At 35.9% G+C, this 25,089-nt stretch overlaps 1 protein-coding gene across 1 annotated transcript in view; it reads right to left on the bottom strand.

Moving 5' to 3' along the window:
* The window catches only part of med27 (mediator complex subunit 27), a 61,185-nt gene that overhangs the window by 15,884 nt on the left and 20,212 nt on the right, over window positions 1–25,089 (bottom strand). The window contains exons 4-5 of the mRNA XM_058785252.1: window positions 16,381–16,474; window positions 2,628–2,735 (exon numbers count right to left, since the gene is read on the bottom strand). Coding sequence (XP_058641235.1) covers window positions 2,628–2,735; window positions 16,381–16,474 — 202 coding nt within the window. The remainder of the gene's footprint in view (window positions 1–2,627; window positions 2,736–16,380; window positions 16,475–25,089) is intronic.

Raw genomic sequence — 25,089 nt, 5'->3', positions numbered from 1 at the left:
CCACACACACAGACAAATAAACACCCACACACACCTACACATTCACAATCAACATTTAAAATGGTTTATGAATATTACATACTTTTAGATTATCATAAAACGCTAAAAATGCAATAATATTTTTAAGACGGATTTACAATAAAGACTGAATATTTTTTGATCATAGAATTTTGAATTGCAATATGATCTTTTTTGACTCATTACTAAATAAGATCATCAAAACTTAAATTACACAGTATTTTTTTATTTTAATTTAATTCCTTTTTTTTTTTTTATAACCAAAATACACCAAATAAGACATTTAAAACAACATACTGGCATACTACTCTTCTGTTTGAAATGTTTCAGCAAACGGTTTCATTTTTACAAAAATAACCAGTGGGTAAACGTACCCATTAAGCACACTTCCATTTTGAGATCAGATTACAAAAAGAAAAAATAATTTATTATCCTACTTGAAGTCTTAACCAATTGATGGGTTTGTTACTATATACCTCCTATAATTTCAAGTCAGTCAGATCATTGCACACTGAGATATGAGTATCCATGTGTTCACACTGTCTGGCGGCCATTTTGAAAGCTGTCTAAAAACTTTCACCAAAAGAGGAGCCCTTTAAATGTGTGTGTTTTTTTTTAGATGATTAAGCCTTTATTTTGGGTAAGTTTCATAATTTATTGTAAAATGAAGAGATTAATGTTCAGAATTTTGCATATTACTGTATAACCTGGAACTTGGATGTGGGAAATAATTACATTAGATTCAAAAGATAGTTTTAGCAACATAATGCAGATGCTACAGAACACAGTTAGCTGACTAGCTGTATAAGATTGTGTGCTACACTAACATATTACTTCACAGGCATTACTGGCTTGTACTTTTACATCCATAATATTATAAATTGACAGTTTATTGCTGGTCTGTGGTTTTACAGTGCTGTAATTTTTAAAGATTTCATATTATTTTAAGGTGAGCTTAAAGGGTGCACTACTATGAAAATCACACAGCTTCGGTGTGCCATCAATAAGAAAAAGTATAATTTCATAGATATTGTTAATAATAGTTGTTCATATTAAAATATATATGAACTTAATACATGACCTAGACTATTTATTTAGCAAAATCCTGTCATTTTAATAAATATTACATGAAATTTATAAAACATTGTTGCTGCTCCAATTAAGCTGAGTGTACTCTCTTTAAACTCTTCTACATTGAACATCTATGTAAATACTTCATAAACAGACTTTAAATATTAACTGATGGTTGTCACTTTAAGTTAAGTTAATCGATTTTCTATGGATTCTGTCGACTCAAATCTGCAGACTATCTCTGATCTTTGGCAACTAGCATTGACTTCTCCAGACTGTAAATCTGTGGAAAATCAGGGCAAAAATCATGTAGTGTATTCCAGTCTATACTATAGATAAGTTGACATCCATTTAAAAAGAAGTTTCATAATGAGGCTAGTATCTGTGTTCATCCCTGAAATGTTTTATTTGATTTCTGAATGTGTTACTTAGCTGAGCATGGACTAGTCTAGATGTTGCAATGTTCTTAGACGACACTTCATTATGAATATATAACTGATCGACTTGAATGCCTTGTTGCTTGATTTTAGTGTTCTGTTTTTTTTGTGATTGACTTTGCACCTTCAAAAATTCTTTAAAAATTGTCCTTAAAATAAACAAGAATTTTTAATAAAACATGATGCGAGCTTAACGGGAACAGGGGTGTGCTTAAAGGGTACAAAAATGTACCCATTAAGCACAGCCAGACTTTTTGAATTGAAATGCTTTTGTCATTTAAAATAAAATTGAATATTTTTGTGTGAGAGATTATTTTATTTTAACATAACATTTTGTACTGAAACCAATGTCTTGTGCACTAAAAATGTCTCAATGTAGATTTTGGTCAGCTTAATAGGTACGTTTACCCTATACAATATAAACTGCACAGTATACGGTAAACAGTACGCATGCACTCCATCCCAAACATACCTCTCATCTACATGCAGCAATTAACTAATGTGTTTTTACCACCATAATGAGAGCGGTTTAGGCCGAACTACTGATATCCTGGTGCGAGCGTTGCTGTGACTGTCAGTTTGAGCTTTCTCATAAAGCAGCAGAGGTTAATATGCAATTGCTCACCACACACGTTTGGACGCAGAGGCCCAGCGGCGCGCAGCACAAAGCACCGGCCTGGCAAGCAGTTCAGAAGATTCACATTCGCTGCCATAATTAACTGTGATCAAGCCTCTGCGCAGCTTTGATGGCCACCTCATATTAGTGTCACCAAAGAGTGTTCAAACGTTGTGGCTTTCGCAGAGATGTACAGATCGCTTCAGAATGAATGAGAGGACGCGGCTCAACCTGACACGGGGGACGTGAGGATAGAGGGTATTGCATACGTACATGCTTTTCATGTTCAAGAGAGAGCCGAACACATCATGTGAATTATTCAACAGCTGTGCAGAGACTTTTATCAATAGCTAAAAATCCAGGGATTTCACATCCTTACCTAAGCCAGAAGTACTCAAGCTAAATTTTAAGGTTCAACTGGAAAAAAATGGACGAAGATGAGTTTTAAACTAGACTTGAACATGTAACGTAATGAAATGCTTTACCTTTCCATCCTCTGAGTATACGTTCTCATGATAACCTCTGACAATCGTGCGGTCAATAAAAAGGCTCCTCATTACCACGATGGCTTTCAAAACCTTCCCCAGGGTGACCTGGAAAGAAATAAGACAACAGAAGATAGGATGAGTGGATGATATTTGTTTTGCATTCACAAAAGTGTTGTTTATTTTAATATTTATTTTTTTATTTATAATATGCATTGTAATACATTATATCTCAAATTATAAATGATTCATAAACTAATTTAAAATGCATAGTGTAACAATGAATTGATAAGTGTTATAATGTATTAACTGCGGTTACAAATTATTCATGATATTGTACAATGCATTTCAAAGCATAATTTATGCATTAAAACTACTTTTACAACGGATTATACATAAAGGCTTTAAGTAAAGTGTTATCGAGTTTTAATACAGTATAACCTTCATAAACAAAAATAATAAAAATGGACTTTTGGGACGTAATTCATATTTATTTAACTATGGCCACTTTTTGCCCTCTTGCGTTTACCCGAAAAAAAGCCTTCCTTAAAAGACCATTTTTTGTGACTTTCTTCTAAACCATTTTCTGAAGCATTTTTTGAATTTAAAAAATACAAATTTTCAGATGTTTAAAAAATGATTCTAGATTTTTCTTTGTATCAAATATTGATTTAAATTTCATTTTCACAATAAATATTGATACAGTTGCTAAAAATGCAAATATTTTATGATGTATTTAAAGACTGAAAATATGCATAAAATACACAAAAATAATTGATAGTCATGGTAAAAAGTTTTAATATGACCATCATAAACAAAATTTTAAAAGTTAATTTGTTTATTTGAATAACAATTAACTTTTGGGACATAAAGGTGGTCGCAATTAATATTTATTCAACCAAAATATCTTTATTTTAGAGTTGAATTGAAAAACAGAAACAGCTGGTTTGGCCAATTTTTCTCAATTACTAAAACATACAGCACAAAACCCCTCTCTTCCGAGAATTAGTTTTTTCCTTCATGCCAAAAAAAGTTCACACTCCAGCCTGAAGCCATCTGCTGTCAGGAGGGGATTCGCTTGAGTCTTTTGGCTTAAAATGGGTTTAATCTAAGGCAAAGGAGGAAATCCCAGTACAATATTCTTAAATCCTCACATTCACTTAAGTTTCACGCTATACGCACACCTCAGAGAGTAAGGCAGATACAGTACAACATGGACAGGAAGAGGGGTGAGGATCTCTAAAGCAACCCCTCGATATTTGCCAAAGCTGTTCAAACAGCAACACCGTCCCGCGAACAAAACAGCAATGGGTTTCGGCTGAGCCCCACTTGCTGAATAATTTATGTATCAGGCACAGTGAGGGACGCTGGGTAAGCCTGGGCCAGGTCTGAATGCTGGCAGGGTGGTGACGGCTCTTTTTGTGGTCCCTCTGAGGTTTTCAGAAGCTGCTAGATTTGACCCCACCACTGACTGTGAAGGGAACACGCTCAGGTGGTCTGAAAAAAGATGGACAATGGTGACCAGCGTGATAAAGTTCAGCTAAAATAACACCCAGGTGACAAAGTTTGACATAAAAAGAAACTAAGAATCAGAAGAAATGAAATATCAGTTCATTTGAGATTCAGAGGAGAGTTTCAGTTCCTCAGAGCTCAGTTTTTATAAATGCCAAACCAATAATGCAATATGGAGGGGACCGCTATTATATAAAGGGATTTGGCAGAGCTGAATGTACTATTGTGAAAAAGAAAGAAATGAATTAAAATGAGATTTCATGAGCATTACAACGGATGGATTGCCTGGGAGTCACTGAAGAAAAGCAAACATGTCACTGAAGTCAAGCAAAAGAGTCTAGTGAGGTTCTATGCATACATGAATAAATATATGAATAGGAAATTATTTGTTGTTTGGGTGAAAGAGCTGATTGTAAACACGAACCATATCCGTTGAAGGAGATGTCACTGCCATAGATTCCCACACCTGGTAATTGGAAAACTTTTACAGAAGATTGGGTCTCACTATGAGAAATGGAGATACACTTTCTCAGACTTCATTACAGTATGCAAATTAGCTCTCCAAATAGATAGATAAAAAGCACTCCAAGTAAATAAGTTTCAACCTAATTTCTTTTACAACCAGTGTTATTTTAGCATTATTTATGTTCTATTTTTTTTATATTTCTAGGTTTCATTTAGTTCAAGTTTTAGTAATTTTCTCATGTGCTTTTGTCATTTTTATTACTTTGCTGTTGTTTTCTAATATTTCTATTTAGCTTTAATTTTTAGGTTTAGTAATTAAGTAATATTTCTATTCAGCTGTAATTTTATTTCAGTTAGTTTCCAATTTTTTTTTAGTTACATTTACATTTATTCATTTAGCGGACACTTTTATCCAAAGTGACTTACAATTGAGGAATACAGTAAGTGATTCATCATAAAGAGGTAAATAAACGCAGGAAGTGCTTGCAAAAAGTTATTCATTTAATATCCATATTCAGCTTAATTTTAAATGACTGAAATAATTTTTTTTATAATTTTAGTTAACAACACTGCTTAAATGGATAGTTCACCTAAAAATATCACCTGAAATATCTGTCATTAATTACTCAACCTCATGTTGTTCCAAACCCGTAAGACCTTCGTTCATCTTCGGAACACAAATTAAGATATTTTAGATGAATTCCGAGAGCTCTCTGACCCTGCCCTAGACAGCAAGGATCCTTACACGATCAAGGCTCAGAAACATAGCAAGGAAATCGTTAAAATAATCCATGTGACATCAGTGGTTTAACCGTAATTTTACGAAGCTACGAGAATACTTTTTGCGCACAAACAGAACAAAAATAATGACTTTATTCAACAATTCGTCTCCTCCACGTCACCCTATAGTGCCATTTTGGAGAGTATCACATACGCAAACAACATATGCTGTTCTGTGTCAGCAGCACCATACGCATTGTTTATGCTTTGATCTGAATGTAAACAACGTATCCGTGTACATACGTTGCATACGTTGTTTACGTATGTGATACTCTCCAAGATGGCACTACAGGGTGACGCAGAGGAGACGAATTGTTGAATAAAGTCATTATTTTTGTTTTCTTTGCGCACAAAAAGTATTCTCATGGCTTCGTAAAATTATGGTGTGGTAATACTATGGTACTATGAAGTATACTATGGCATTTAGTGATTTTCATTTTCTACCACATAATCATTGATGTAATATTTCTAAGGAAGATACTTTAAAGTAAAGATAAAGATAAATCCATATATATGTAAGTTTAGCATGGTACAAGCTAAAATTGTGCATGTAACCGTGGTAGTACTATGGTACTTATTTGGTCTACTCTGTCTATTCACCTTTTTCCAGAGTAACTGATGAGCGCGTCATGATGGATTCTAACTTCTGTTTGGATGCTGTCATGTCCCATCCTCCATATACTCTCAGAAATAAAGGTACAAAAGCTGTCACTGGGGCGGTACCTTTTCAAAAAGGTACAATTTTGTACATATTAGGTTCAAATATGTACACTTTAGGGCTTTTCACACTGCGCTTATCCCCGGGTTATCGTCGTTCTAAACACTGCTTTTAACCCCGGGTAAAGACACGTTTCACACCTGTAATTTGACAGCGGTGTTAGCACCGCATTTTACCCGGGGTTATGAAACCCTGCTCCGGAGCAGGGTTAGCACCGCATTTGTGGTGTAAACCCCGCATTGCGGTGCTAAGTTTGTTCAGTGTGAAATGGAGCGGTGTTTGCTTGTTGCTGCTGGACGCTTGGCAACAGACAGCCAATCAGAAATTGAGCAGCGAGGCTCATGTCAAGTCAGTAACAGGAAACGCGCGTCGTGTAAACTGCAGCGGTGATAAGATAATGTTCACATACTTTGCTCCTCGTTTTCGTTCTTTTGTACTTTTGTCTGTTTTCTTGCCTTTGTGCGTCATGAGGCCGTTCACATGTCGCGCCTAAAAACGCTTTTAAAACTCTAAGCGCGCCGCTTTAGCTCTGTAGCTTGCGCTCCCATGGCGTCTGCCGTTGCGAAGCAACCATGACCTGCGCTCTTCATGAAGACGCAGAAGTTTCAGCAAATGGATTTTCTAGCACTAAATCGCTTGCAGTAGCTCTGCTACTAAATTTATTTAAAAATGTCTATCCCTGCCTGTACAGCTGATCAGCTGTTCCTCAATCTTCGCTGATCTAAAGACATAAGCGGCGATGTTTTTAATAACTGGCAAGACGCGGGAAAAGCCGTGTAAACAGGTTGCCTGCTGTTCGTCCAATCAGAGACAGTGACACCGCAAATATGCAAATAAGAACGTTAACCGGGGTTTAGGAATGTACCGTGTGAAACGTCTGTTAATGAATACCCAGGGTCAACAGTTAACCCCAGGCATAGTATGAGCAGTGTGAAACGTGATTACAGATAACCCAGGATTCCGCTTATCCGGGGTTTAGGATGACCCAGGGTTAACAATTTCAAGTGTGAAAAGCCCTTTTAAGTACTAATATGTACCTTTAAGGTACCAAAATGGACCCTCTAGGTACAAACATGTACCTTTTGAAAAGGTACCGCCCCAGTGACAGCTTTTGTACCTTTATTTCTGAGAGTGTAGTTGAAATGGGGTAAAACAAACTGACTGAATTATTAAACTGAAACTTTTTCAGTGCAGTTAAATATAAAAATGTAAGCATGGTTATGCTGTGCTGTTATTGGCTGCCACAGTAACAGCAATAAACATTCTGTAAAAAAGTAATTCCCGTAAAGTACTTGTTTTTTGCACCAGCAAATCAGCCCGTGTCTGGCACTGTATGCGTTACAGTATGCCTATGTTAATATGCTGTGTGTGAAATAATAAAATAATGTGATAAAATAGTGTGCTGTTATCGCTTTGTGAACAAATTTCCCTGAACTTCGCCCCGATCGGAAGCTGTCTGTAGGATATGTGCACTCATGTTTTTTTTCAGTGCAGCTACACTCGGGTCGCTTCATGTCATCTACCCATTCATTAAACTATTACAGGTGACTTACTGCAAAAAAGTCATTGCGACACTGTAAAGTGATAAAACTAATGGCTCGGAAAATACGCTGATTTGACTAGAAATACCTTAGACTGTTCCAGTATGAGTCTGTCAAGACTTCCACGTTCAGGAAAAAAAAACATGAAAGAAATTATTAGACAAAGAAAGAGTAATATACTGGGAATACAGAAAAATGTGTCCAACAGAAGAATGGAAGTCATAAAGGTTTGGAACAGAAATTATTTTTGTAAAATATCCCTACACAAGGCTCCTACAATCACCTGACATCAAGCAAACAAGAGTGTACAGATATCTAGTGTACGGTACACTGGCGAGTTCTCACACACACACCCTTCAAAACTCAACAGTGGGGGAAAAAACGAAACTCTGTAGACATGATCAATCATGTCAAGATCCAGCAGAAATACCCATTCAGACCCGTTGGTACTCCGTGAGCCTCACAACACATGTTTTTCCTGCTTTAAGGTTTGCTTATTAAATTCATGTCTGTCAGAATAGCTGAACGCCTGGCCTCTGCCCGGAGCCGCTTGGCGCTGGCAGCCGACACCAGCACTCTCAGCCTGAATCCATTACCCCTGACAGCCTTTAAAGTCATAGTTCTCCCAAATGTAAATTGAAATATTATTTTTCTTGCCAGAAAGGCAACTTAGAGGGTGGATGCCCAAAAAAACGAAAGCAGTTATTTTTGTTCACTTATAACGGCTGCCTTAGAAGAAAGCTAGTATGTGAAGAAAAAAAGTATATCTATCCTATATTAAAACAAAATTAAATACATACATACATATATATATATATATATATATATATATATATATATATATATATATATATATATATACACACACACAAGTACATCTATCATAAAATTTGCTGAGAAAAAAAAAAAAAAAAAGAATGATTCTTTTAGCGTGACTAAAATACAATTAAAAAATATTATAAGTTCCAGAATAAGTTTTAGCTAATTATTAATAAAATATAAAGAGAACAAAATAAAATCTGAGGTCATGATGGTCCAACAGGGGTGATATATGAATTAAAAAATAAAATGAAAGTTAAAACAAAGAGAATAAAACAAAATAATACAAAAAGAATAAAAATAAAATAAAAATAATATAAATTGAATAAAAAATCCAAACAAAACTAAAAACAAGAGTAAAGCAGAGTAAATATAAAAATAATCAAATAAAATAAGTGCTAGAATAAGTTTTAGCTTTATAAAATAAAATGTGAGAACCAACAGGAGTGAACATAAATTAATAAATAACATTACATTAAAATAAAAAAAATAAATAAAAAAGCAGAATAAAATGAAACTAAATAATAAAATAAAAAATTGTGAGATCCTCATAGAGAGAGTTTTCCTTCTGGTCTTTCTTCTCCTTTCATGAGAGTCCTGCTGAGTGCTGCAGTAATAGAACCACCACTGATCACCAGCCGGTGGAGGCACAGAACTTCACAGAAACTTCACACACAGTTTTTCCCCACATGCTGAGTATCTTTTTCTTTTTGTCTTGTTTCACCACAAAATTATTTCTAAAAGAAACCGATTTATAGAGACTGTGGACACAACACATGCAACTATATTGTGTTCCTATTACCTGTCAAACAATGACATTCACTGATAACTGATTCATCACATACTACAAAGAAACATTCACACAAAAGTACATGTCTTTACTTACTGGATTTTTGAACATCAATTAAAATTCTGTTAAATTACTTTATTTTTTTTCCACGCACCCAACTTAAAACTGTAATTTATGATAAAACTATTTTGTTTTGCACAGCTGATCTCCATCGCCCTCCCCAACCATGATCCCTTAAAGCAGGATTTCAGGAGTTGATCAAAGGCTTCCGAATGAAACCGCACTTCTACTGCGAGGTTAATACATTCCAGCTTCCTAAAACACATCACTGACGCAAGACATATTAAAAGAAAAACAACCTTAAAAAGCCGTAACTTCAAATCTGAACTTTCAGCATAAGAGAATTTGCAAATAGTAGCTCGCCAGTGTGACTCAAGCAATTTCTCATAATATACAGAAACAAAAAATGCCAAATCCCTCCCCGTAATTCTAGGTGTGAAGCCAGTTTGTAGCATCGCTAGCTATTTCTAGGCATGCTTTTCAGCTCTAAGTTATAGGGAAAGTACATTTCTGGCCTAAGGCCAGAGGAACATAAATACTAGGAAAGAAAAGAAGTTGACTTCGAGTGTGGTAAACGACAGGGTGTCCTGGAAAGGTTCATTAGCTGATCTTAAGTGCATCCCCGACCGACTGGATCGCAATGGCGGCAGATGGTATTTTTTATTCGGAGTGAGAGTGGGCCGCGGAGAGGGAGGGGAAAGTGGCAAAAACTGTGAGATTGGACAAAAAAGAAACAGTTTCTAAGCAACAAGTGAGATCTCAAATCAGCTGCGAACAAGGAAGGAAAGAAGCCAGGCGAGAACGTGGCCAAGCGTCCTGCTCCCCATGACCTTTCCTTTGAGAAAAATGGATCCTCATTCAAGTTGCTTGAGACGAAAATAAGTTTGATGTTCAGCCGAACCGCTCTACTGTATGCTTTTCAGCTCGTTTCTAAAACAGAACAGGGGGAAATAAGACCCCTTTTACATCTGCCAGTAGCATGTGTTTTGGATCAGGGCAGTATCTGGATAATATTTACCTTTTGCATCAGATTGCACATTATTATGCTTAATTGGAAATTAATCCAAAAAACAAAAAAAAACAAAAAAAAAATCAAAAACATGAATGAATAAAAAAAAAATGTGAGGACATGATGCAATTTATAAAACAAAACAAAACAGAAAGCAAAGCAAAAAAATAAAGAAATAAAGAAATAAAATAATCAAATAAAATAAGTTCTAGATAATTATAAATATTTCCAGAATAAAATATGAGAAACATGATGGTCCAACAAGGGCGAAATAAAAATTAATAAACAAAATGAATAAAAAAACAATGACAAATACAAATTTTAAATAAAAAATAAAAAAATAATTGGGGGAAAATATTATTTGGAAATGCTACTAAGCGCTAACTGAAATGTTTCCATCCATTTTTTTTTAAATATTAAACAATTAAAAAAAACATTTATAATAAAAAGTGTGTGCGCGTGCTTTTAATGTATGAAAAAAAGTTTTAAAATAGACCAGGAAAGAGACACGAGGGATGATTTGGGGACATAAATGAGAGATTCCAAGTGTTGTCCAGCGGAATAACTCATAGGATATTGTTCATTAAAATGGATGACCAGATCCCAAGGGAGAATCGCATGTTGTCTTTTTCACATTGTGAGGGCTGAATAAAAATAAAAAGAGAAGAAGCTGGAACACAATTAACAAATCCGATAATGATTATTTGATATAGACCAATGTGGTCAGAATCAATCCTTGAACACCTTCAACATTGTCAAATGCAACACAACTGTGATTCGATCGCTGAAAACGCATGTTAATGGCAGATGTAAAGGTGGCATCTCATCTCATAGCCTACCTAACAGGGCTGTCGCTGCACTCCAAATAGCATCGGGGGAAGCTGTTTTTAGGGAAAAATGTCAGTTTGACAGATTTTGAGGTGCACAAATTGCACTATTTTGACAATCTTGGAAATCTGAACGCTACAGCTGAGGTCTCTGAGAGTGTCCACCTCATTAGCTTTCAGCGCAGCTTACTGTAGCATCAAAAAACACGAGGAACAAGCTGACACACCATAACACCCCTGAGTGCAAAGAGGGGTGTTTTCCAATAGCCTCTTCCACCTCTCGGAGTACGACCCGCTCTGACCTCTCCACCTCATTGCCGCTTCTGTCCTCATCAGCACAATGCCACACTCAGAGGTCGTTCTGGAATACCGTCAATATTCCGCACGCTGCCTCACGCCCATCCGCCCCCGAGCTTCGGACTGCCGTGGCAGCGACCTTGAGGCGGGAGAAATATTTTTAATGTAGATCAATAGCAGAACAAAGGTCACTTTAGAATTCAATTAACAAAAAATTGTTTGACTCTGCTCCAGTGTGAACCTTCGAGCTGACCAACCAGTCCACAATGATTCAGTCAAGGTGGAAAAAAAAGCAAGGGAACAAGAAGGGAGTCATGTGGACTAGCGCATGCAATCTGACACACTGAGCTGTAGGGTTCATATGGATGATTCAGATTTGGATCCGATTCCCATGAACATTTACATGTTTCTTTCCTTTCTCTATTTCATCCTTAATATTGCCTGGATTTATAATATTCTGCTTGTTAATCAGACCATTTATGAAATAAATAAATGGACATGAAAATCTAATTCTATTTTAAAATATTAATATTACAATATTATTACACTTCCATTCAAAAGTCTGGAATTAGTAAGATTTTTAAATGTTTTTAAGTCTCTTATGCTCACCAAATCTGCATTTATTTGATCAAAAACAGTAATAAATTTGTGAAATATTATAATTTAAAATAACTTTTCTTCAAATACATTTTAAAATGTGATTTATTTCTGATGGCAAAACTGAATATTCAGCATTATTACTCCAGTCTTCAGTGTCACGATTCTTCAGAAATCATCCTAATATGCTGATTTGCTGCTCAAGAAACATTTCTTATTATTATCATTGTTGAAAATAGTTGCACCACTTCATATTTTTGTGGAAACTGATATTTTTTTAGGATTCTATGAGGAATAGAAAGTTTGTTATATAGAAAGAATTGTTAATAATTTGAACAGTACTGTACATTGGTCAATTGTCCAAAAAATAAATAAATAATAAAATAAATAAATAATTGACAGCAGAATGCTGTAATTGACCAATCAGAACAAAGATTCCAGAGAGACAAGATATAAAATATGAGCAGAAGAGTAGTAAACAGATGCAGTGATGCAAAAGCGGGAATGTGTGTGACATGAGAGACCTTCAGCCATTCACAGGCTTCAAAGAAATAAAAAAAAGAAATAAAAAAAAACTGTATATTCTACTGAAGCCAGTTAAAAGTATCTCTGTGCAACTGCCTATACACATGTTCATTTCCATACACACTATACATCTGTAACTCAGGCAGAACCCTGTGGGACGTTTCACGTTCATAACTCGCTTTGATCCGGACCGCTGCAGGAGTGACAAGCTCCAGTTTGTGGCAGCACTTTTAAAAGTCGGTTTTAAGATCTAAAATGAATCTCTCCTCTGCTCTGAAAAAAAGAATATTGTACGTCACGCTTCAGCATATAGTTAATAACTGTCATGGAAGAGGGTATGAGGTTAAGCTAATGAAATTACAGGTCCAAGGAAAGCAGGTAGAGGGCCTGAGAAAGATGCATTTTCCATGCTAATTAACATCCCCTAATTATGGTCGGGCATGGCTGTTAGGCAGAATCTGCCCGTAGAGAGCTGTCCCGTGCCCCAATTAATGCCATCGCATTCTGCACAGCCGGGCCTGTTTACAAACTGATTTTAAAGAGATGCAGCACTGCTGTGGAGAAAGCTTGATTGCTTCTTGTTATAAATGGCAGATGTGTACCACACTGTGATGTTTTCTAATCCTCCCCTCCATTCACTGCTATTTGTACATCTACAGGAAAGGGACAGGAACACAAACTACCAATAAGTTAACCTCTAATATAGTGGTTCACTACTGGTGAGTTTAAAAAAAAAAAATAATAATAATAAAAAAATAAAAACATAAAATAAAATACAAATTTGAAATCTGATGTTCAATGCAATGGAAAGTAAATTAAAATTAAATAAATATTAAAATTAAATAAAAAATTAAATAAAAACAATAACTGACATTTCTTTTTCTTTAATCTGATGGCCAAAAACAAAGTAAAAATAAATAAAATAATATTTGAAAAAAAAAAAAAAAAAAAAAAGACTTTTGGATGTGATGTTCAATGAAAAATGAAAACAATAAATAAAACAAAATCACATGAGAACCACTATTCTCAAAAGTAAATAAATAAATAAACAAAAAATATTCTTTTTTTCTGATGCTCAAATGGAAAGGAAGATAAAATTACATGTAAAAAAATAAAAAATAAAGACCTTTGGATTTGATGTTCAAAAAACTAAAATCAGATGAGATCCACTGTTCTAAAGAAACAGAAAGCAATTAAATGACAAAAAATGTCCACTTCCTGTTAGAAAAAGAATTAGGTAAACCCTCTCAAACTCAAGAAGGATAATCTTTATTTACACATGGACAAACTGCCCATCAAACTGTCCTTTTTTTCTGAACGCTTTGTTGCGCACCGTACAAAAGCACGTCCAACAAAGGGCCTGGCAGAGATTTAGCCCCCACGGTGACAGATCACTCCGGCCTGCCAACTGGGCCATCTGGAAGTGCATGCCCTGTGGGTGTGAACCACTGAACTCCCACTGCTGTGGAAGGGGCATTTGTAGTCTTCCTGGCACCACTGCCAAGATCCCTCAGTCTCTCTTTCCTCTCAGTCAGCGTTGCCAAAAGACATGACGGCAGCAGAGAAGTGTCAGAGGAAGTCTCAAAGGTAAGGGGGATGGTGTGGGGCGCGAATGACCCAAGTGACAACTGACATCATCTCAGAATGTGATAATTCAGCCCAAAAAGGCTGCAAAACATCATCTAGGTAGAGGGGAAACATTACCAGGAGACAAGAAAAATACCAGTGATAGACTGATACAGTGAACCATTGACAAAAATATCCAAACGACCCATTGTGACAACTTAATGTTGCAATCTGGGGTGTCATGCACGTCCTTTTTTAATTTTATTTTTTTTAAACTGAGGTGGCACCAAGTCTTGGCTGGCTCGCCTTGTGCCCTTGTTGAGATGAGACATGACTAAAGAGTTAGAAAAACGTGTCAACAACACGTAAATGATGACAGAAGCAAATGGAAATTATCTGTGTGGTCCGGTTAGACCGGACAAATTTGGATAAATATGTGATTACTGCCACACCATATAAAGACAAATATTTTTATACCTATAATAATAACTATAATGTGTTTTTTTAATATAATATTTATTAACAATATTAATAGCCAATATTTTCTGGTTTCTAAAATGACATTTCCATTTAAAAATGTAATAATCAAATAAAAAGGAGGTGCAACCAAAACTCATACCATTAAATATATATTTTTTTATTTTATTGTATTATTTATTATTATTATGACTACATTATTTTTTGACTATTTGCTTGCACTAGCCTAAACTAACATGACACTTAACTTATTGATTACAATGTATTATTGTGAATACTTTGATAATTATTCATATACATTTTTTGGCGTTTTAAAATAATATTTATAATAATAAAATGAGATTTTTTATTTAATTATTATTATTATTATTATTGCATACAAAATTAATTTGGCTCAAGTTTGAATGAGTGTGTCTTGTGGCTGGAATTTGTTTTCCCTGCTTTTACTATACGCACTGTCGCCATGAATGTAACAATCCAAACCTGGCATTAACCCAATGTTTTGTTTGGGGTCTGAGAGACCCAAAGGCCCCTTTAAAAGCTTGAAAAACCTATTTAATATTTAAGTATCAGGTTAATACTTAATGACTGCTTCTAAGATTATAAGGACGGACAATAAACTAAATTTAACTTGGCATGCTTCAAACGTCTGCCATGAGAACTTGCATTTGCTTTTTCAATAATACTTTCTCATGTTCTCCGGTATACAGAATTATATTTAAATTTCAAGATTATAATTATATTTTTATTTAACACAAACAGCCATAGGGTCTCTGGGACCCCAAGACTGTCAATCCTGAAAAAGGAATCAAACAAGCAACCTTCCATGTTTGACACACCACCCCATATAAATGAAAAAAAAAAAAAAAATACTGATTGGAAACAGGAATTTTTGTTAATTCCCAGTATGCAATTTCAGCACCATTACACAGACTCACAAAAGTAATAACTGCCTTAACACCACATGCAACTAATAATTAGCATAAACAAACAATAAACTCAAATTATCCAGTTGCTGTTGGTGTGAAAACGCACCAATCACAACCATTTTTCCAAATGCAGCTAAAAGGATGGCTTTAAATCATTCAGGCAGAGTTCATCTGGAGTAGATGGTCACTCTCTTCTGCCCGTCTTTGCTTCCATTATCACGCACGCACCCTCCAAAACTTTGAAAGTGTGGAGCGAACTCCTCAAAGAGTCAACAATCCCGGTCCCTCTGGGATGTTCTCAGGGACAACTCACAAGGAGACTGACAGAGCAGTCAACAGAGAGATTGCTCCCCGAGTACAAGGGCATCCAGCTCTCCTTCACCATTAACTCTTAGACACCATTAGTCAGAAAAAACGTCTACATGGTTGCACATTCTTGCGGTCCTGCTTCATTAATGCCACTGGAAATGGAAACATTTAGCATTTTATGCAGCTTACCAACAAATACTTGTGTAAAGTATTCATTACTACAGCAAATATTGTTTTGTTAAATTTGATTTCTCTCTACTACTAGAAAATGAATACTTTCAAGATCAATTTAATTTAGAACTCCAAAAGTTCTTATTTCACAGGTTATCATGTCTTACTCTTCTACAAAAATTTGCCTATAGTTTTTATTCTGTCTATAACAAGCCAATCAAATTGTGCTCCCATAAATGTATCTAAAACAACCACTAAAATCCATTTCAAACAGAAAACTTAACGCAGATCATAAGACACAAATCATCAGAATATAAAGAGAAACCTCTTGAAGTGATCTGTGTAGCACAAAGCATCTCACCAAGAGAACTGCGGATGTCCCGTTTGGCCGAAAAAGCTCGATTGACATATCTGGAAACATTCGTCCAATTCTGGATATGACATCATCAACATACCTGGAACAAGAAAAAAAATAAAATAAAAAAATTAAGTATTTTTGTTTTTCACTTCAAGTTCAAGTTCAAGTCAAAATGTCCTCGGGTCAATACCAAATCAAAATGGCTTTTTGCATTAAGGGCTTGGTATTGAACAAACTTATTGTTTCTTCTGATACAACACATATCGATGGAGTCTAAGCAAATTGAGGTGGTCAAGTCAAGTCAAGTCACCTGTATTTATATAGCGCTTTTAACAATACAGATTGTGTCAAAGCAACTTTCCAATATCAGAATAGGAAAATAGTGTCAATAATGTAAAATGACAAGATTAAACACTCAATTTTCAGTTAAAGGCATTTCATTATTGAATTCAGTGATGTCATCGTCCAGTTCAGTTCAGTTTAAATAGTATCTGTGCAATCATGTAGACGATATCGCTGGAAAATAAGTGTCCCCAACTAAGCAAGCCAGAGGAATCAAAACTCCATCGGAGACAGAATGGAGAAAAAAAACCTTGGGAGAAACCAGGCTCAGTCGGGGGGCCAGTTCTCCTCTGACCAGACGAAGCAGCAGTTCAATTCCAACCGCAGCAAAGTCAGATTTTGTAAAGGACTCATTTGGTTTCCGTGGTCTTGTCCCGATGGCTGTCGATGGTGGTCCATATTAGCATGTAACAGTCGTTCTTGAATAACCACACTGAACTAACCGTCTTTTGGATGAGACTTTAAACCGAGGTCCTGACCCTCTGTGGTCATTAAAAATCCCATGGCACTTCTCGTAAAGAGTAGGGGTGTAACCCTGGTGTCCTGGCCAAATTGCCGCCACTGGCCCTGGTCAATCATGGCCTCCTAATTATCCCCATCCACTTGATTGGTTCTATGACTCCCCCTCCTCTCCACCTGTAGCTGGTGTGTGGTGAGCGTACTGGCGCCGTTGTACTGTGGCTGCCGTCCCACCATCCAGGTGGATGCTGCACACTGGTGGTGGTTGAGGAGACCTCCCCACCCCACCCCACATGATTGTAAAGCGCTTTGAGTGTACAGCAATACACAAAGCACTATATAAATGCATCATTCATTAACATCTTTGATTTGAATTCACTTTTAACATTTGAATGTTTTACCAGTTTTATTTTGGTGTGACTTATATACTATTATAGTACTTATGCTTTGAATTAGCTTTTTTTTTTAAATCAGACATTGCATTACCATGGAAATGGAACATCAAAATCATGTTACAAAATGTTTTCATTAATGAATGATAAAAATTTAAGTTTGGATAGTGCACTATAATGTCTATGTTCAAAACTGTGAGTGACAGTTAAGGGGTTAAATATATTTACAGTTTTTATTTGTATTGTAGTTGAAGTTTTAGTCATTTATAAAGATCGAGATATATATATATATATATATATACACACATACACAACTTTATCCACATACATACTAGGGTTGTGCCGATAGACGATTGTATCATGTATCGACGATAGTCAGCGATATCGCCTGTGGATGATGCCTTTGACGATAGCAAGACGATTATTATTATTATCAGGCTAGTAATACTATCTAATTAATATTAGGGCTTATTTGTTGCATTATATTTCTTTTTCAAAGAAACAAGTTGCAGATGTATGTGCGATGTAAGTATAAGAGATTTATTCACCATACAGTGTAGATTCACTGATTATAACGGGAGTGTTTTTAAAGTGCATAAACTCGCGCTAGGCCGAGCTTGGGATGATGTTCTTTGGTAATGTAATGTTCTTTGCTTTTTTTCTGTAGCTGCTTTTTGAATAACTGAGGAAATGTAAGCATTATAATTAGTAACTTACGATGTTTCTATTAATTTGTTATCATGTTAAATACAAATTTAGTCATATTAGAAACATTAGCCTTACGCTGGAGTTGGTTCACTTTCCGGCAATGAAACTAACTAAATAAATAATTAAATAAATTTGCACGATAATATCGTGTATCGCGATCTCACAGGCTGACGATATGAAAATTGAGCATATCGCCCAACACCGTATACATACAGTACACTGTACTTGAATAAGACCTTATTTACTGTTTAGAATATCTCATATATATATATATATATATATATATATATATATATATATATATATATATATATATATATGTGTGTATGTATGTATATATGTCATGGCCAAAAATATCAGCACCCTTGCAATTCTGTCAGAAAATGCAACCCTTCTCTCAGAAAATTCTTGCAGTTGCAAATGTTTTGGTACTCACATGTTAATTTTTTTGGTTTGCATTGGAACAACACAAAAAAACAGAGAGGAAAAGTCAAATCTGATACAATTCCACACAGAACCCAAAAAAATGCACTGGACAAAATTACCGGCACCCTTAACTTAATATTTGGTAGCACCCCCTTTGGAAAAAATAACTGAAATCAATCGCTTCCTGTAACCATGAATGAGTTTCTTACACCTCTCTACTGGAATTTTGGACCACTCTTCTTTTGCAAACTGCTCCAGGTCATTCAGATTTGAAGGATGCCTTCTCCCAGTTGCTGTTTTGAGATCTCTCCACAGGTGTTCTGTGGGATTCAGATCTGGACTAATTGCTGGCCATTTCAGAACTCTCCAGCGCTTTGTTTGTAACCATTTCTGAGGGCTTTTTGAAGTGTGTTTCGGGTCATTGTCCTGCTGGAAGACCCATGACCTCTGGTGGAGATGCAGCTTTCTGACACTGGCCACTACGTTGCACCCCAAAATACTTTGGTAGTCATCAGATTTCATGATGCCGTTCACACAGTCAAGGCATCCAGTGCCAGAAGCAGCAAAGCAACCCCAAAACATCTTTGAACCTCCACCATGTTTGACTGTAGGGACTGTGTTCTTTTCTTTGAAGGCCTCATTTTTTTTTCTGTAAACAGTGCCATGATGTCCTTTACCAAAAAGCTCTACTTTTGTCTCATCTGTCCACAGTACGTTCTCCCAGAAGGATTGTGGTTGTCTCACATAAGTTTTGGCAAACTCCAGTCTTGCTTTTTTATGCCTTTGTGTCAGCAGTGGTGTCCTCCTGGGTCTCCTACCATAGCGTCCCTTTTCATTCAGATGGCGACGGATAGTGCGAGCTGACGCTGTTGTACCCCGTGTCTGCAGATCAGCTTGAATTTGTTTAGAAGTTAATCTGGGTTCTTTATCCACCATTCGAACAATCCTTCGTTGTAATTTTTCATTAATTTTGCTCTTCCATCCACGTCCAGGGAGGTTAGCTACAGCGCCATGGGCTGTAAACCTCTTGATAATATTGCAGGAACATTAAGATCTCTGGAGATGGACTTGTAGCCTTGAGATTGTCTATGTTTTTCTACAATTTTTTCTCTCAAATCCACAGACAACTCTTTACACTTCTTTGCTTTCTCCATGCTCAGTGTGACACACAACACAAAGGTTGAGTCAACTTTTCTCCATTTTAACTGGTTGCAAGTGTGATTACTATATTGCCCACACCTGTTACTTGCCACTGGTGTCTAAATACAAATTACAACAGCATCACATGCTTGAAAAGCAATTATTTCTTACACTTTTGACAAGGTTCCAATCATTTTGTCCAGTTCATTTTTGAGTTCTGTGTGAAATTTGATCAAGTTTGACTTTTCTTCTGTTTTTTTGTGTTGTTGCAGTGCAAGCAAAAACAATAAGCACGTGTTTATTTTAATATAATTTAAGAACACTGATGTAGACACAAATCACACCTCCTTGTTCTCAGTACAGCTGTAAATAATTAAAATGCCAAAAAAGTGAAATAAACATCAGAGGCAACAACAAATACTGTATAAGCTCTACACTGAATGCATTAAGGCATCGATTTGCATCCACCATCAACAAGAGGCTCCACTGTTCCACATCTGACATAACCTTCAGTGTTTCAGAAGAAAACGAATACTTAAAACCCTGCCAGGGTTGCTCAACAGCCTCGTTAGACATCAATAAATTGGACTGAGAGTGCCAAAAGCCTTCAGCCATCCCTGGAGTCAGCAGAACAGTCCCCAAGAAGAGTCGCCCAACATGTATTGTGGGGTCAATGCTAATAAGGGTTTAATGAAAATCTCCGTTGCCATCAGCTATCAATAGACTTGAGGGACTGGCCCTGCACACAGACGAGGAAAATAATTCATTAAAGAAACGATGGTGGGCGGCTGGTGGAGGGATTTGCTTAAAAGTCATTTGAAAGTTATTGGACCAACTATGGAGATAATATTACTTAATGCTGGTTGTGGAGAACCCAGGTAACCCATGGACAGGTGCAAACGGGGACACGCATGTGCTTGCGTACACACACGCCGGAAAGTGCAATGCAGCTGGAGGAATCGACAAAGATTAAGTTGCCTCATCACGTTGAAAGTTCTCCCTGATTTTCCTGCAACAGCATTTTCTTTCCCAGAAGGGGAGATCAAAAGCAAAGAGAAATTGTTCAACATACCTCTCTGTTTGTTCGCAATTTCCCTCGTGCCTGCACTAAGGTTGCTCATTTACTAGCTTAAATTAAATAACAGCATATTAAATAGGCGAGAACATCACTAGAGTTTATCACCGGCTCGACATATGCTTAGTAAAATCTCTATATAAGGAGTTTGGGAATCTTAGACCAAGAATAAACTAGATTTTAACTTTTCAGGCGAAAACGTGAGCAGTGCTTGTGCATGCAAAACTTGCCAGCACAGTGCTACAGCATTTCTATGCAGTTGCTAGGGTGTTCTGGATGGTTGCTAGGTGGTTTCCCACTAGCCCAATTCTGCCTGTAAGATATTCTGATTTCTAGATATGGCTGGTGTCTTTCAAAATAACTTAATAGGACTTTTTGGATCGTTTTATAGTCCACCAGGTGAAAATAAGCGGTGTAATCGTTTTTAAACCCATTAACACACTTCACCACAACAACTCCAATGACTTCAGGTATCATCCTTGTCTGACGCACATGCTGTGGGAAAAGTTATGCATTGAACTTAATAATTAAAGCGGTTCAAATCCCTAACCTTAAATGGATATTTCACCCAAAAATTTAACTTCAGTCATCATTTACTCTCCCTTTACTTTATCTTCAAAACACAAATTAAGACATTTATAATGATAACTAGGAGGTTTATGTTGCTCCACTGAATATGTGGATATATGTTGCTCTACTAAATATGGACAAGTTTATCCTTTGCATTTTTCGCATACAGATGACAATGTTGCCCAAACGATCCCATTCATATAAATCTGTGAATACAACTTAAAACGCTGTCTCCAGGCCAGACTAGTAGTTGATGTCACTTTGTAAAGAAACAATATGCAAACACCTAATATTAATGCGCATGACGTCATCGTTTTCACAAATTTTCTAGTTTACACAGAGACAATAATGGTGTCGTTTTTAAAATTGTGCACTTTTAAACCCGTCTGCAAAAGTTTACGTTTTCAGGCCCCAAAATGCTGTTGCGGTGTAAATGTACAAAAAGTACAACAAAAGTATTCAGTCTTTAGTTGAAAACAGTGTTGGGTAAATGCACCCCAATAGTAGAAGTGACTACTTGCACAGTTATTACTTGAGCAGTTAGCTAAAGAAAATTGATATGCAAACAAAAAACTCATTAAAACAAGCTTTAAATGAAATTATTTAAATTAATTTGTCAAACAGGATGTCATAAGGAAAGTATGCGATATTGCATGCTAACTTCACATGAACCAAAACCTGCTCCTCCAGCCAATCACAGACACTGCAGCCAAGCAATTATTTTATTCCTGGCATAGGTGGTTTATTGGCAATAGAATGTCTGGGATGTAACCAAATAGGGTTAGCAATTACATCTCCATTGGCACCACAGAGGGGTGTCGGCATGTTACAAGACAAGACATGTTTTAATATCTCCATGCTTCATAACTCATAATCTCTGGAGTGAAACCCACCTAATCTCCATGCAAACTAACTCATCATTCCTGGACTCACAGAAAAGTTTTTTTTCCCTTCTTCTGTGGCTCTGATTGTTTTCTCAAGCCAAGCAGAGCATGAGTCTCATAATGGATTTTAGGCACAGCGAGGCTTAGATTAACATATCGAACATTACTTGCACATCAACAACTGTACACTCATTAAATCACTGTGTCTTCGCTCTGTAAAGTCAATACATGCCTGCATAGATTTTGTGGTCCAGGATATGGTCAAGAATGTGTAAATTCAGTCAAAAGCACTGTCTGCAGGATCCAAAATTACATCTCCCTATGGTGAAAAATGACTAAATATATATGAGTCATAAATATTTATTACCAGCCAGAAAATTGTATTTTAATGTCTTTTTTAATATATATATATATATATATATATATATATATATATATATATATATATATATATATATATATATATATATATATATATATATATATATATATATATATATATTTTTTTTTTTTTTTTTTTGTATGATGACTAAATAATTAAGCTTTCTTTGCAAAACTGCCATATTTGTGACAAATGTCTCACAGTGAAACTGTACCAGGCAAAAAACAAACATTAAAATGTATTGTGATATTTGTTCCACATATTTCATTTTAGTGGCTTAATGTAACAAATATTTCACACAAGAGACCACATTGAAAACAAATCGTGTGGTATTCTAGATAAAAGTCTAACAGTAAAATAATCAACCTAAACTATGCAATGTTGCAGTTCCTCATAGTTCCTGCCAAACTGGCAATTTATTTACTCACCAAAGCCAATATTTACTCCCAATTGGTGCTTGGCTGCCTTGAAACCACAGTGTTTAAAGGTCCTTGTTAAAGTCCCTCCCTCTGGCCCTGCCCCAGGCCACCTCTCTGAACAGGTTTTTAATTGTCTAGTACCCATCTGCCCTGTTATACCACTGCACTGTACAGGACGAGACCAAGAAAGGTCAAGAAATCCAATGGAAGAGGATGTGGCTGTATCCTCTGACCTTGAGTGTGCTGTAACGCTGTCAATCAGCAAGGCACCATGGGCCATTTTGCCAGTGATGGCTTGATTTTGGATTAAAATATTCAGTAGAAAATCGTCATTCAGAGTTCAATTTACTTACTTGACCAGGTGTAATGTCTCAGGCGCTGTTGAGGAAGCTACTAGCGACTCAATTAAAAGTATTCAAATGACAGTCAAGCCAGCCTTCAGGAAAAATAGTGATCTGCTATCTTTGCTCATCTTGGACCACAGAACGTTTTTAACCAGTCACCTGAACTGTAAATGTCATGCTTCTAAAATCTGTTGAGCCACAGGAAAATAACATTATAACAACACTGACTATTTAACTAATTACATTAAAATAAATTACTAAATCAATGAATGTAAATAAATCAGTCACTGGCAAAACATCTATACCATAATCTACCAGACAAAACTCTCAGGCCTGGTTGGGACACATAACATTGGTCTTAAATATTAAAAATGCCAATGCATAAATAATGACAGAATTTTGGGTGAACCATCCCTTTAATGTTCCCAATTTTGCTCTAATTTACACACACACAAAAAAAAAACATTTACTGCACAAAAATCCTCTAGTGTTGGGCTTTTTTGACCTGAAAATACTAGCGAGAGCTGTTTGAGGGTATGAATGATTACGCCATGAGATTCTGTAGGAAGACTCAGATGTTGTTTTCTTTTTTCTACCAACCTTGTAATCTAAATGCAAAGTTAATGAATGCTCCATGGACATGTAGGTTCTGCAGCACAGTTTAAGGATCTAGTGTAGTGTGATTTGAATGTTAATGCACCAGATTATCATCCAGATGATGAAACATTTTCAGTGGATTACATGCCAACTGCTTAAAAACTGATGCGGCCACAAGAAAGGGCATCTTTAGACACCCCTGAGGATGGCAGGAAGTCAGTGTCAGGGGACCACAAAAAAGGAGATGCGTGTACTTTGTTCATCTTGATGTAACGGGGTAACATTGCTCTCTCAGTGTGATGGATGATACAAAGTGATCAAATAGCCCTTTCTTGTGACTGCATGTGAGGGTGAGATGAATACTGATAAACGAGTGCTGTCTTCCTCTCTTTCCTTTAATCAGGGATCAGCTATGACTAAAATTTTCATAACACTCTGCTCTCTAAGCTTTGCTGCAATGCAGCACAGGAAAGAGACACCTCTTGACCAGCGCTCCCTTCAGTCTGGAGATTGAACATGAAACAATCTGGATGCACTTCATGATATGTTTAATATACATGCTAAAATAAAGAAAAAAAAAAACTATGAAATGTTACGAGTTCAAATCATATTAGTTTGTTTATAATACTATCACAAACGAGTGAATTAAAAAAAAAAAAATCACTACTTTAGTTTGAGTGGATGTTGCCACTTTCACCATGTCTCCTTTATTTAACTGATCGATTCAGTTAAATTTTGAATGTGAAAAGTTGATTAAATATGATTAAATATATACATATAAGGTGGCTTTCTTAATGTTTATCCATCAAATATAAAAACATTAGAAAAAATTTAAATATATGAATTCTATCCATCAAACACAAAAATACCAGAAAAAATTAAAGAAATTAATTATCTATCCATGTATCATTCAAATCTAAAAATATCTGAAAAAATTAAATATGAATTCTATCTATCCGTCAATTTAGTGCTCA

Source organism: Onychostoma macrolepis, chromosome 08, assembly GCF_012432095.1.
Source record: "Onychostoma macrolepis isolate SWU-2019 chromosome 08, ASM1243209v1, whole genome shotgun sequence".
NCBI classification, from domain to species: domain Eukaryota; kingdom Metazoa; phylum Chordata; class Actinopteri; order Cypriniformes; family Cyprinidae; genus Onychostoma; species Onychostoma macrolepis.
This window is presented reverse-complemented; position numbering and strand designations above follow the sequence as displayed.